The sequence below is a fragment of the Arachis ipaensis genome, chromosome B02, assembly GCF_000816755.2.
Source record: "Arachis ipaensis cultivar K30076 chromosome B02, Araip1.1, whole genome shotgun sequence".
In the NCBI taxonomy this organism is placed as follows: domain Eukaryota; kingdom Viridiplantae; phylum Streptophyta; class Magnoliopsida; order Fabales; family Fabaceae; genus Arachis; species Arachis ipaensis.
The window spans coordinates 89,609,283-89,624,297 of record NC_029786.2 but is presented as its reverse complement, the minus strand read 5'-3'; the positions used below and the strand labels follow the sequence as shown (position 1 = coordinate 89,624,297).

At 34.2% G+C, this 15,015-nt stretch overlaps 2 protein-coding genes across 2 annotated transcripts; one reads left to right on the top strand and one right to left on the bottom strand.

The window, feature by feature from the left end:
* LOC107625666 (protein transport protein yos1) lies at window positions 8,480-8,902 on the top strand. Its single transcript, XM_016328360.2, has one exon. It carries the CDS (start codon window positions 8,528-8,530, stop codon window positions 8,759-8,761), a length of 234 nt encoding a protein of 77 aa, XP_016183846.1. The 5' UTR covers window positions 8,480-8,527; the 3' UTR covers window positions 8,762-8,902.
* LOC107625665 (heme-binding-like protein At3g10130, chloroplastic) lies at window positions 8,962-9,984 on the bottom strand. The gene is given in 2 exon segments (XM_016328359.2): window positions 8,962-9,477; window positions 9,480-9,984. Coding segments are annotated over 2 exon segments (753 nt in total). The 5' UTR covers window positions 9,849-9,984; the 3' UTR covers window positions 8,962-9,093.

Genomic DNA, 15,015 nt, shown 5'->3' with positions numbered 1-15,015 from the left:
TTCAATTAGTTCGATAATACAAGTCTATGAAAAAAATTGCATTTTATAAATTTAAAAAATTTTTAATATGTGATAGGTTAGTAAAAGAGTACATTACAAATTTTTATAGTACTCATCATAACAATGTTTAATTTAAAAATTGTTATTTAAATTTTAGTTGTACTTATTACAAAATGAATAATTACAATAAAAAATTTTAAAAATTATAATAATATATAAATATAAAATAAATTTACCGATTTAAAAATAGAACAATCTAATAATATTGAAAGCCATTTAATTTAAAAACGTAATTTAAAAAATAAATCCTTCGCATACTTACATAATTATGAATTTATGATATGATAAATACTTCTCAAAAAACTATTCTAATGTTTGACTTCTAAACACCGAATTATTTATTTAAATAGTTTAATTTTTATCTAACCTAATATAATAAAGTATGTTTAAACTTTATTATTATTATTATTATTGTAAATAATTTTATAAAATGTGAAAATCTTTTAGAAAATTTTATGAGTACTATAAAAATTTGTAAGTCAATTTATGTAAATTAATTCAAGATACTTTTTATAATACTCATGGTATCTTTTAAGAAAGTTTTATAAAAAAATTTATTGTAATTATTTATTTTATAACGAGTAAAACTAAAATTTAAATAACAATTTTTAAATTAAACATTGTTATGATGAGTACTATAAAAATTTGTAATGTACTCTTTTACTAACCTATCACATAATAAAAATTTTTAAACTTTATAAAATGCAACTTTTTTTCATAGACTCATATTATCGAACAAATTTAATTCGATTTAGCATTGGTTCCATATAAATATAGTTGTTGGTGTATCAAAATAATTGTATGAATTATTATGTGTACAATTCGAATCAACCTGTTTCGAATTATTATAGGTGTCAAAATGGTGGGCTAATTCGAATCAGCCTAATTCGAACTAGTATGGGTCATGTTTGCATGTAGTTCGAATCAATACGATTCGAATTACTCATTAGATCCACTTATGCATAATTCGAATTGAATCCATTCGAATTACTTTGGCTAATTCGAATTACATTAAAATATACTTTTAGGTGATTCATGTTACGTGTCTTTGCTTTGGTAGAATCTCGTAATTTTCTCTTCCATTTGGTTTAATATGGAATTTTACCCTAATATGAGAATTCAAAAAGTCTGGTATTTTATATTCTAATCACAATTATTTATATAGTGAAATAAAACTCATTTTAATTCCTAAAATTGGTCAGAAGAATTAATGTGTTTTTTTTAATATCAAGCTATTCTCTTCATGATTTCTATTAGTTCTTAATCAATTTTTTTTGCATCATATTTATTAGTCTAATATTAATGTTGATATGGATGTCACTTGATCCTCCTCACTAGATGACTTTGATTCACCTTTAACTTCTACTTCTATTAAACTATTACTATTGTACTTAATTTCAGTTGACACATAATTCTTATCATTCGAAGATATCTCAACACCATTATCTTTTCTGTAGTCATCAACAACATACACTAAGCAATGCTTAATAGTCTGCGATACTAATAATCTATCCATTCTCATGGCATCTCCATCACTCATCAACTCTCTAAGACCTGAGTTCAATTGATAGCCTGGTTCACAATACCATATCTTAGCATACCCTTTGTACTCTAACTTCTTCAGCTCACTAACTATTTCTTACAAACTCCATTCATCGAGCTCGAAATGCAGGTCTTCCAATACCCTTCCCCCCAAATATTCTAGCCCGTGTCCTGTATCATGAAACTTGTCACCATGATGTATGTCTATGGTGAAATCCAAATCCCCTATCACTACATAAAAAAGGAAAATAGAACCCTAAAATAAACAAAATTCATAATCAGCAAAACCAATTTATATGCAATTCATCAATTAACAAAACTCATATATATATTATATAAAAAAAATTCAGAAATCAATTCAAGAAATAGGTATTCAACTAGTGCTATATTTTTTCGTAATCAGCTCATAAACTATTATATAAAAAAAATTATCTTATGCTTAAACCTCTTTCATCAACTTTGAAAAACAAAAAAAAATTAACTCGTCACCTGTTTTGGCATATCGACTTCAGGCAGCAAAGCATAGCATGGCAAGGGAAGGCAAGACGAACAGCACGGAGCAGACAGACGAACAACGTAGAGCAACGCAGAGCAGACCAGAAGCGACGTACGACTACCAAGCGGCGGACGACGACGCAGATGGACGATGACACCAACCAACAGAGAAAAAACACTACTGAACAGGAACTTCAGAGAACAAGTTAGGGTTGGTTAGGGTTCTCTAACTTTGGAAAAAAAATGCCAAAGGTTGTTTTGGTATTTTAAAAAAATGGAAGTGTGCTCAATTAGCTATTCTAACCCAATCATAAAAATATTCGATTTTTTAACAGAATATTCTATTATCTCAAACAGTTTTATCATGATAGGAATTAAATTACAAAAAAAATTTAACGTCTAGGACCAATTAAAAAATATATATAAGGACCTAATTAAAAACTTAATAAAAATCTGAACATATTTTTTGTGTGGGAGTACGTACTCCTCATCTAGCGCCCGACGCTCTGCTAGGGTTTCACTGCGCCGCCTCCATGGTTACACCTTTCTTTGTCTTTTCTTCGTCAAACTCTTTTCCATCTTCTTCTACTTTCTTTTCTTAATTTCTTTTCCACTTAGCCTCCCTAATTTTCGTTTTCTCTCCCAATTCATTCCTCTTTCAATTCATTCTGTTTTCTAATTCACTCATTCCATATATCTTATGTCTCTTTAGAATCATTGAATACCAATTCTGATTTTTGCTACACCATGAGCAACAAATCAGAGACTCAGAACCCTCAAATAATTGCTATGACAGTGGAGGGTGTCAGCCTTCAAGTGGCACCCAAAGAAATATGAAACTGCTCTTGTAGAATTATCGGGGTTTGGAGAGACCCCTGACAATCCACAATCTTAAAGGGATTTGCAAATCCTACTCTCCCGAGGTTGGTTTTATCTGTGAAACAAAAAATCAATCTCGACAAGTTGAAGGAAAACTAAGATCTTGTGGTTTCAAGGAATGGTTTATTGTAGATCCGGATGGATTATCAGGGGGTTTGGCAATGGCATGGAGGGATGGTTGCACTGTTCAGATTTTACAGCATGGTAGATTTTTCATTGCGGCATCAGTTCTGACAGCTGGTTCTAATGATCCCTATGGTGTTCTAGGTGTTTATCTCAGTTCAAATGATCAACATAGAATGGCTCAATTTGCTGAATTAACTTCAGTCACCCAACAGTTCGATGGTAAGGTTGTGTTAACGGGGGATTTTAATGCCATTTCTAATCAATTAGAGAAAGAAGGTGGGGGTGCTAAATATCCTTCTTCTATTGAAACCTTTAATAGTTTTATTGATGATAATTCCCTGATTGATATTGGTATGGTCGGAAGACCATTCACTTGGTCAAATAGACGGAGGGGTGATGAGTTGATACAGGAAAGACTGGACTGATTCCTGGTAGGAGTTGATTGGCAACAACTCTATCCCAATGCAATGGTTCTTAGACTGTCAAAATCAGGCTCGGATCATGCCCCTCTTCTCCTAGACTCTAATCCGAGAACTGAGAGATCTAAACACCGATTCAAATTCCAAGAAAGATGGTGTTCCAATGATGAAATAAGGCAGATTGTTAGAGAGGTTTGGCATGAACAGATTGATGGTTCAGCCATATATATCCTAGCTCAAAAAATAAAGTGTTGTCGGCATAAGATTGTCAGATGGCAGCAAAAACACAAATCTAATTCGAAGGTGGAGATTGATTTACTACAGTCGGAATTAGAGGAACTTCGTTTAGCAGGAATTCATGGAGGCGACATCATTTTAGAAATAGAGGACAAACTTGAAAAAGCATTGCAAAATGAGGAATCTTATTGGAAAGATAAGTCTAGAGTCAAATGGCTCAAATCTGGTGATCAGAATACAACTTTCTTCCATCAGAAATTTAGAAACCGAACCCGAAGGAATAGAATTTGGCAACTAACTGGCAGTAATGGTGAAGTGGCTACTTCAAATGCTGGTATTGCTTCTGTGGCTGAATCTTATTTCAAGGACATCTTTTCCTCCACTTGTCATGAGAACCCTGAACCTCTGTTTATTGATTTTGAACCTAAGGTTACAGCTCACATGAACCGTAGGCTTCAAAGACCAGTGACTATAGAGGAAGTGAAACGCGCAACATTTAGCATTCATTCTCAAAGTGCTCCAGGAGATGATGGTATGACAGCAAAATTTTTTCAAAGCTTCTGGAACATACTTAGTGGTGATGTGTTTCGAGCAGTTAAGAGCTTCTTTTCTGGGGACAGAATCTTGAAGGGTTTTAACCACACTCAGATCTGTTTTATTCCCAAGATTTCTGATGCTAAAGATATGACTCAGGTAAGACCAATAAGCCTATCTTCAGTCTTTTACAAGATTATCTCCAAAGTATTTATACATAGGCTTCATGGTATGATGAATAGACTAATTAGCCCTACGCAGAGTGCTTTTATTAAAGGCAGATTAATCTCTGATAATATCCTAATTGCTCACGAGTGTATGCATTACTTGAAGAACAAAAAAAGGGGTCTCAAAAATGAAATGGCGCTAAAATTAGATATGAGTAAGGCATATGATAGGGTGGAATGGCACTTTCTTTGGTTTATATTGGAGAAGTTTGGTTTTGACTCCCGATGGATCATGTGGATTCGAGAATTAGTGACAACTGTTTCTTATTCTATTATTGTGGAAGGACAACCTTATGGTTTCTTCAAACCAAATAGAGGTATTCGACAAGGAGATCCTCTATCCCCCTATCTTTTTATTTTTTGTGCAGAAGGTCTCTCCTTCTTGCTACACAAGGCAGAACAAAACAGACTAATTCAGGGTCTTCAGATACATAGGCGATGTCCCAAGGTCAACCACCTCCTGTTTGCTGATGATTCTATTTTATTCTGTAAGGCTAATCCTGAAGCATGTTCAAATATCCTGCATTTATTGAATTCTTATGAAAGCATCAGTGGCCAGAGGGTAAATCTTAATAAATCTGCTGTATTCTTTAGCCACAACACTCCGTCCACTACTCGTACACTACTGGCTAACTCTATGAATATTAATCATATTGGGGCTCAGGATAAATACCTTGGTTTGCCTTCTACAGTCTCTAAATTAAAAAAGGCTTCTTTTAGTATGATCAAAGAAAAGGTTCGGAAAAGAATCCAAGGGTGGAAGCGCAATCTTCTTTCGTCAGGTGGTAGACACGTATTGCTTAAGGCAGTGGGAGAAGCTATTCCTATTTATACATTGTCTTGCTTCAAGTTGCCTGATGGTTTAATTTCGGAAATTCACTCTCTACGGATGGAGGAGCATACTGGAAGACCGAAAGATTGTTAAAAAAGGTCTTAATTGGGCTGTGGGTACTGGTGAGAATATCCGAACCTTTGAGGATCCTTGGCTGCCTCCTCCGTATCCTTTAATGATTTCTGACATGCCAAATAGACAGGCTATTTCTGAGTTGGTTCCAAGAGTTAAAGATCTAATTACTGAAGATAGAAAATGGAATCAGAATCTCATTCAAGAATTATTTCCCCAAGACGCTGCAAACAGGATTTTGTCAGTTAAAATTCAGCAGAGTAGGGACAAATTGCAATGGGATTTGAACAAATCCAAGCAATATGATACAGTTTCAGGTTACAGAATTGGCTATTTATTTTACCATCCGGCTCTGGAGCTTTGCCCTAATTATATGCAACAGAAAAAGCCGTGGATTGATCTATGGAAGTTGAACTTGCCTCACAAAATTAAGCTATTTATCTGGAAAGCTCTCCATGGCCGACTTCCGATGCTTGCTCAGATTCATCACCACATCCCATCTATATCACCAATATGCCCTTGCTGTCATGAAGCAACGGAAACAGTCACTCATTGTTTGATCGATTGCTCTAGAATTAAAGACGTATGGTCTCAGAGTTATCTTCGTGACTGTCTTCCCCCTCAGAGTTCTAACGACTTTTGGACATGGTGGACTGTATCAACAGAGATACTTAACCCGTTGAAGAATGCTGACCGTAATCCTCAATTGCTTGCCATCATTTGCTGGAACTGCTGGAAAGCTCGCAACCAGTTGATTTTTGAAGGTTCTACTTCTATGCCGTCTGCCATTCTAGCAAGCTCTGTCAAGTTGCTTCGTGAAATCTGAAGAACTCCAAGTTTAGGTCGTCATCTCCATGAGACAAGCTCTTAGTTGCATTCAATTTGATTTATCATTATTTCTGTTTTAAGATTTTTTTTCGTTTTTCGACCATGCACCGTTGGATGAATACCTTCAGTGTAGTGTTTTTGGGAAATCCCCACCTTTTATTATGCTGTTCTGCTTTTGGACATCTTTGTATTTTATTTTTTAATAATTAATAAAATATAACCTATTATCTTTAGAAAAAAAATTAAAAACTTAATAAAATTATAAAAATCTGCAGAATAATTAAACCTAATAAATAAATATTATTAAACTTAAAATTGTAACAAGTAATACCAGAATTTAAAAAATCTGATATTTTATATTCGAATTACAATTATTTATATAGTGAAGTAAAACTCATTTTAATTCCTAAAATTGGTTAGAAGAATTAATTTAATTTTTTTTTAATATCAAGCTATTCTCTTCACGATTTCTATTAGTTCTTAATCAAATTTTTCGCCTCATATTTATTAATCTAATATTAATGTTGATATGGATGTTACCTGATATTATAAATTATAATGACTAGTTAATGTGAATATATTTTAATTTTGATTAACATGGTAATCAATTAATTAGTATAATTAATATTTTTCAATTTTAATTTAATTAATTCACTAATTTTAGACATTATATTTCATAATCAAATTGTATCTACATCCTTCAAGTAGTATATATAAATTACATCAACATTATACTAATAGTTGAGAAAAGAAATTTATAAAAAATAAATGATTTAATTAGTTATTTTTTAAATTAAAGTCTAAATTAGCTCATATATATATTTAATTTCGAAACAAAATGTATGATACCTATTTATATAACAGATTCAACGTTATAAATTTCATATTCAGATGTTTGCTATAAATTATTGCTAGCATTATTGAACAAATTATTAAATCCATAAAATGCGTTGTGATAAGAATATTTTTATAATTAAGGTAAGAATATCCTGCTCCAATCAGAATGCTACAGACACGTCGGCAAGAGCAAATCTGAACCGTCAGATGATGAGTTTGGAAATTCCTAAGACAGTTTTCTGGATTGTTCTTGCTTAAAACCGTGGGTTTCACTTGAGTTTAGACTTCAGTTTCCAAACCCCGCTGGGGTCATTTGCTTCGTTTTCCTTTAGCAGGTACGAGAACTCATCATCTCGCTTGTGATCAAATTTTAGCAAATCTTGTAGCAATTTTAGCTTTTTGTTTGATCAAATTATTTTTTTGTGTTAATTTTTTGCATTGATTTTAGTTTTGTAGCAATGATGTATATTTCATTAAGGTTATATTAGTAATGATCCTTGTTTTTGTTCTCATGGTTGGTATCTTGGGTTAATTCTTTTTACAATTTGATATGGTTTTGATCGTTTTAGTGCATGCGTGGTTGATGAGTGATTTTGATTCTTATCCTTGTACTTAGCTTTTGGGCAGAAATTGTCAACATAAACGTAACTTTTATTTGGAGGTTGGTATCAGTTACAAATATATTTGGTGCATGGTGAAACTACAATAAGCTGATGAGCAATTAACTTTAGCTTCTGTTAATTATTTTGAGAATTTTCAGCATTTTGTTCATGGTGTTCTATTTCCCAAGAGTTCCTATTTGTATGTTAATTTGAATTGTTTTGCTGTTCTCTTATGTTGCCATTCTCACTGAAGAAGTTGTGGTTATTTCCGAAAATTGTTAGTTTTAATGACACCTTATTATGATTGCTACAAATTTAGAGGGAAGTTGTGATACCCAAGGAAAACAAGTGGCGTTTGATCTCTGTTCTTTGTATATGAACATTTGTAGTCAAAGAGTGTACTATACTGTTTGAAGTTGGTTTATGGATAAAAATATTTTTCATTCACTTACTAGTTCTTTGAAGATTGTAAAACTGTAGGATATTATACTAGCTTAGTCAGTGTAATCTTCAGGCTAGGCAAAACTCTGTGTGAATTGCCCTAAAGTTTTACATTGAGGTATCATGTTGATGAAACTCTTCCTCTCTGCCTATGCTTTATTGCAAAGATTAACACATAATTGGTCCAAATTCTAGAACTCATGAAAAAAAGGAAGGTTGTGTTAGGCTATCTATTGTCAACATATCTGTAATATTCGCCAAATTTCACATTCAACTGATAGTTTGTGCATGAAAGATTTAAATTGGATATTGATAATTCAATATGTTTATCTGATTGTTGTGTTACAGATATAGATTACAAGACTATAACTTAAGCCCCCTTTGGCATTGAAGGAGATGGGGTTTTGGACCTTGTTGGAAGGTTTTCTTCTCTTTGCAAATGCATTGGCAATACTAAATGAAGATAGGTTCCTTGCTAGAAGAGGGTGGACATTGGCAGAAATGACAGGCCCTCAGAGGAATTCCCTTAAAGGACAAGTCTTGGGACTCATATATGCATGTCAATTTTTAAGACTCCCCCTTATAGTTTTGAATATCATAATTATTATAGTGAAGCTCTTCTCTGGATGAGAATTTTGAATATGTATCACTGTGTTCTCTTCCTTCTTCATGTTGTGTTTCATGTGTAAATTTGAGCTTTGTGCTTCTCCCCTGATAGTTTAACTATTACATGAAGTTTAATTCTGAGGTCCACTCGGTAGAATTTTTCAGCAGTCAACTGGAATTGAAATACACAAAATTGAATTCTGTGCAAAATATGATAACTAGTAAAGACGTAACTGCAATATCATAACAAACATTGCCACTGCTGTGTTTAACTGAATTTATACACCTGAGTCATAAGATACAAGCAACGTAATGTAAAAGCAGAACAGAAACCCATGAAATACTGATATCATGTATTACTCAACTGGTATCATAACCTCATTAGTCCTAAACATAGGTATTGTCCATGGTGGATTGTACCTAGCTAACAAGAAATCCCCAATCACCTTATACCCATCTCTCTCCAAACACCCCTTCAGCTTCTCAACTTTCTCGTTCACAACCCCATCTGATGCAACTCCACTAAACTTCACCACACCATACTTCCTCTCTCCCTCTTCCTTGATCTCAACCTTCTCATCAATAGGCTTTGGTGCATCCTCAGCTTTCTCATATACAGATGGCAAAATAAACTGCATGGTAACCATCTTCTTGGCTTCGCCGCCGTCGCCACCACTTCCATCTTTGGTCACAACTGGGGCAGTCATAGCAATCTTCTCGCCGGTGGTGTCCTTTGTTATATAACTGGCGCAGTCATGGCAATCTTTTCAGGCTCTGTGTTCTGTGGGTTCCCTAAGGCACCAATGTAGTTTGCAAGAACCATGAATCCACCATCTTTGTTACCCTTAAACTGTGGCAATGATGGATCATACGTGACTTGAGCCACCACTGATGGTGCATATTTTCGGATTTCATAGTCTTGTGTGGATTTCACTACTTCATACTTTGGTGTCTCAACAGCAATTTTTCCAAATATTAATCCCATAGCGGAAACAGAACGAAAAAGGGTATGTTGATGATGAGATTGTAATTGCAAGAATAATAACACTGAGAGATGTTGATTTTGGTAAGAATAAGATGTGGCCTTGAATCCTTTATATAGGGACATCATGATGATGGTGGAAAGTGATTAGTATTGTGTTTTGTTTTGTATTAGAGATTGAAGATTGTTCTGGAATGTGACAAGTTGTGTTATTGTTTCTTTGGGAAGGGGTTAAGGAGTTTGGAATTTTGCTTAGGAAAATGCATGGTGGTGAATTTGCCATGATCTTTTGAGTGTGTATGTGGATGCCATGCGTCCACGACTTGCTATGTTTCGGTGCTTTTTCGGCATTTTATACCGGTGAATGGATTCGGTGTACTAAATTACTATTTTGCCTTAACAGATTCAATTTTTAAAAGAGGTAAATGATAATATCATATTCTCATTCTTTAAAGATGATCTCAATTTGACAAAAGGAAAGTACGAGGAGTTAATGAAATATTTGTACAATACAATGAAAGTTTAGTAAGTATTAGAGATATAATTATTAGTGTTATTTTTTATCATTAGCAGAAGTTTTTTGGGATGAATGGTATCATGACATGGTATTAGAGCTCTAAATTTGAAAGGTCAAGAGTTCGATTCTTGGTGAATTCAAAAACTGTTCATTTTGACATTTTGTAACTCAATAGCCCATTGTACACATTGTATAAATAGTCTATTGTCTCTCTAGACCATTGACTCAAACATGTTGAATCCGTCGGACCAACCCGATAAATCCGCTAAAAAGGCGAGTCGGGTTAGGATTTGGAGTCCGCTAAATAAATTTGGAGTCCGCTAAATAAAAAAAAATTATCAAATCCGTACTGCCAAATTGGCGAATTTTTGTGGGGTAGGACGGTTCGTCGGGACGAAAATTTTTTTTGAACAATTTTATTGAAATTAAAAATTAAAAAAAAGACAGTGAAAAAATTTATATTATAATTTGACTATTTTTTATTTATATTTAATTTTTTAATTATTATTTTTGGTTAATTTTAATGAATTTTATTTAAAAAAAAATCAAGCGGACTAGTCCGCCGACCCGCCAATCTGCCATAAAGTGGGGCAGGTTAGCATTTTGAACCCATCTTAGTTGGTGGGTTAGCCGGCCCGTCCCGTTTATGGAGTGGAGCGGGACGGACGGGCCCGCTTTGCCACCTCTACAAATAAATACACGAATAGTTTGACACCTATAAAAAAATTACACATTTTGCTAAATTAAGATTATTTTTTAAGAGCAAAAATGTTATTTCGGGTATCATTTTGTCAAAATTTGAGGTATTTAAGGGATAAAACAGTAGTTTATTCGCTATGGACGTTTGTGATATGAATAAATGCTATGATATTGATTATTGTCCTAAAACTAAATTAATCGCTATGTAATAATATATATTTGGTATTTATATAAAAAAAAGTTATTTTTTATTATAAAAAAATTAAAACACTAATAATATTAATAATGACCAATTTAAATAAATTTTGTAACCATGAAAAATTATATTTGTTTGATATTTTTAATCAAACGTCAATTGGTGGGATACGTGGTTAGTTTGGTTTTTCACATGGCAAGTATTTTTTAAGTTTCGCTTAATGCACATTTCAACGTGGTATTATCGCTTAATTTTATCATAATGACTCTATATGTGTTTCTTCTTCTTCACAAGTGTGTGTGTTTTTTAAGAAATTGAAATCCTAGTTATTAAAGTCTGAGAAAACTATTTCGAATGAGCTAGTTGGAGAAAATTACAAACTCAGTTACATGTAACGTGAGTTGCAGCGACTCTAAAAGTGTTGGATCAAAGAGGAAAAAGACTAAAAATCTGGATGAAAGATGTTACTTGTAACACCCTACCACACAGAGCTTTACACCTAGAATGTAAAATAGAAGTGGCTAGGCGCCACGACCTCTAAAAAATAAATATATACATATAATAGCAGAAAGAATATAATAAACTAGGAGCCTTGAAAAATAGGTGGAACAAAAATCGCAAAAATAAAAGCGCAACGCTCAAGAAACGTGATTACTTGCGTGCGAAGAAACCGAAAGACAACGAACATAGTGTAACAGAAACTAGGGATAGAGAGCAAAAAATATACATAATAACAAGCTCCTAACTCAGCCTGCGAAGTCAAGGCTGGCCGGAAAATATTTACATACATATATACATATCCCAAAGCCCAAAATACATAAATAAAACCCTAGCTCTCCATTATCCTCTAAGAGGAACAAAATAACAAGTCAATCGGAGAGAGTTAAGTATATGTATATACATAAGCTATATATCAAAATAAACCCAGGAACTACTCCGCTTCAGAAGTCCAGACGCCTAGCGAGGAACCTCTCGACCTGCATCTGAAAAACACAACACAGTATGGGGTGAGAACCGGAGGTTCTCAGCATGGTAAAGGTGCCACTCACATAATATATAAGGTCCTGGAAATGCCAGTGGCAATCCTAGAACGCCGACACTCAAATTGTAAAACTTAAAGAACTAAACAGAAACCATAAATCAGGGTGGTTCTCTAAGGCTTTCTAAACTAAATCAATTCCTTAGATCTAACCGGAACTTAAATAGAATCTTCAATCTCTCAGCCTTTCCTCCGTTCCTCCATTTCCGGTAATTACAAAGACAAACAAGCAGACAAAGCAAGCACATGTAGAATACAGATAATACAGATATCAATTATGACAGTTAGCATATTATAATCAATTAGGCAATCTCAATCACTGCACATACAAGCAATACATACAAATGCATATGATGCATGCCTATCCTATGCCTGTTGATATCAACTGTCGGTTACGTAGCCATCCCAACATGTTCTCAACCTCAAAAATACACCATGGAGAGAATCCCCAAGCTGACATGGGGAAGAGAACGCCCCCAAGCTCAATAATATCCATGGGACGAATCCCAAGCTGACATGGGGAGAAGAGACAAAACCCCAAGCTGACATGGGAAAAACAATACCCCAAGCTGACATGGAGAAAACAATACCCCAAGCTCAATGTTATCCATGGGACGAATTCCAGGTTGACATGGGGGAAACAACACCCCAAGATCAACAACCACGGAAAAAATCCCAGCTAACATGGGGAGACAACGCCCCAAGCTCAAGTTATTCAATCGTTTCTTACAATTTATCATCTTCAATTTCACAGTGATTCATATCTCATCTCATCATTCTTAATTATTTAACACCATTAAGTGTCTCACACATCATTATCAATGTCCCTTTACTCTCTTAATTACCTCATATACCATTCTCATCAGATTTATCGATCAAATACCATCTCCTCTGATCACTTATTACCCTTTTGAAAGAATCTTTCTTCATCTTCAAGTTACCACAATTTCCTAACTTCATTCTATGACTAGGCTTACTAACAATATTTAGACTAAAGAAATGAAAATAGAAATCTAGAGGTTCGATTTTGAGCTTTAAAACACAAAATCTGTTTTTGCTGAAAACAGGGCCACGCATACGCGTACGCGTCAGTACGCGTTTAGGCCAAGACACGTACGCATCCCCTGATTACGCATATGCATGCAAACCAGGCAGTAGCATTTGTCCGCGAAGGGGGTATATGCGTACGCAAAAATTCCATGTCACGCGTACGGGTGGGCCATGCATACCCATGGACATGCGTTTCTCCAAAAATTTCACTAAGTTTCAAAAGCTGCAGAATTTTAATTTCTAACCTCACACTTTCGACACGCATAACTTTTTCGTTTTAAATAATTTTTCATCCGTTCTTTAAACGGTATAAGCTTCACAGACCTAATTTTCACATAAAATATGTTTGAAATCATTTGGGGGTTCGGAAGCCAAGTTATGCCTCGCCGAAATTCGGCCAAAAACCTACTTTGCACAAAAAGCTCAAACCTCAATTTTCACAAAGACTAAACTCAATCCCACTTTCTTTACTCATATTCAATACAACCACACACCATTTAAAAATGCCAAGACCTCCACACCTTACCTCAAACAAGTATACCTCAATATACACATCATCTCATACTAAACATTCATTACCTAATCAACAAGATTTACCAACAAACCACCACAACCTTACCTTCATTTTCATACATTAGTAAACCTCATTAATTTATCATTTAGGATTCCAACACCAATATCAACAACAAACCACAACCCAACCTTGTTCAAGATATCCAAAATTTAATTCTCAATACACTAAATCAAAGGATTGAGTAGGGTTAATGGTACTTACCATACCCAAAGACCAAATGAACCAAACCCAACCAGTTCCGCAAGTTAAAACGAACTTAGAATACCAAAATTGATAAAATCTCAACATAGAGGCTCACAATTTTCGAAAATCAAAGAGGTAATAGAGACACTAAGGTAAGATTGAAGCTTACCTATGAAATTGATCTGATAGAATCGTATAGCTCGACGTGCTGGACGTGTGGTCACAAACAGTATGACAATCGGAACTCGGAGCAAGAAGTTGTGGTGGTTTGAATTTTGATTAAGGGTTTGGAAGTTTTAATGTTCTTCCCCTTCCCCCAATTGGTTGCAGCATGGAATTGAAATGAGGAAGAAAGGGAAAGATGTGTCCCTTAAAGGCTAATGGGCTGAATTGGGCCTTGGGCTCGGTTCGCCCGGTTTGGCCCGTTCAGCCCAATCTTGGGCCAAATTCTTTAAAATTAGTGTCAAAATTTATATTTTATTTATATCCATTACATTAAACTATTAAATCCCATTTTTAATTTTTTTATTAATAATTAATTTGTTGATTAGTTATTTACTAATTACTCGGAGTTTACATTACTGTGGGTTGAAAGTGGTATTGTTAAAGTCTAGTTCCATGATAAATCCTAGAAGAAGTTTCATCTGTTGTTCAAGGTAGGCAGTAAGTAAAATTTGGTTCTTGAAGTTTTGTTAGAAATTGAGATTTTGTTTTATGTTTTTCTGCACATGTTTACTGCTTCTTCGTTTATTATACGGACAAGACTGTAAATATTTTACTTGGGTGAATGGGATTGAAAGTGGGTGAGAAGTTTTGGCGAGATCTGTGATTGGGGCAAATAATGAACTTGATTTTGTCGACACTATGACCATAATAGAGCTACCTGATGAATCTAACATGAAAACGTAGTTATGAAGATAGGGAAGATTAAGAAAAAAATGAGAGAAATTAGGGTATGGGTTTTGTCAATTGGTATAGGTCGTGTGCTGTGTTTTCTTACAATTATGTTCCTAGTATTTAAAATATAGAATTGAGGTT

Coding starts and splice junctions, on each gene's coding strand:
- LOC107625666 (XM_016328360.2), top strand. CDS start 8,528: ATGGGGTTTTGGACCTTGTTGGAAGGTTTTCTTCTCTTTGCAAATGCA.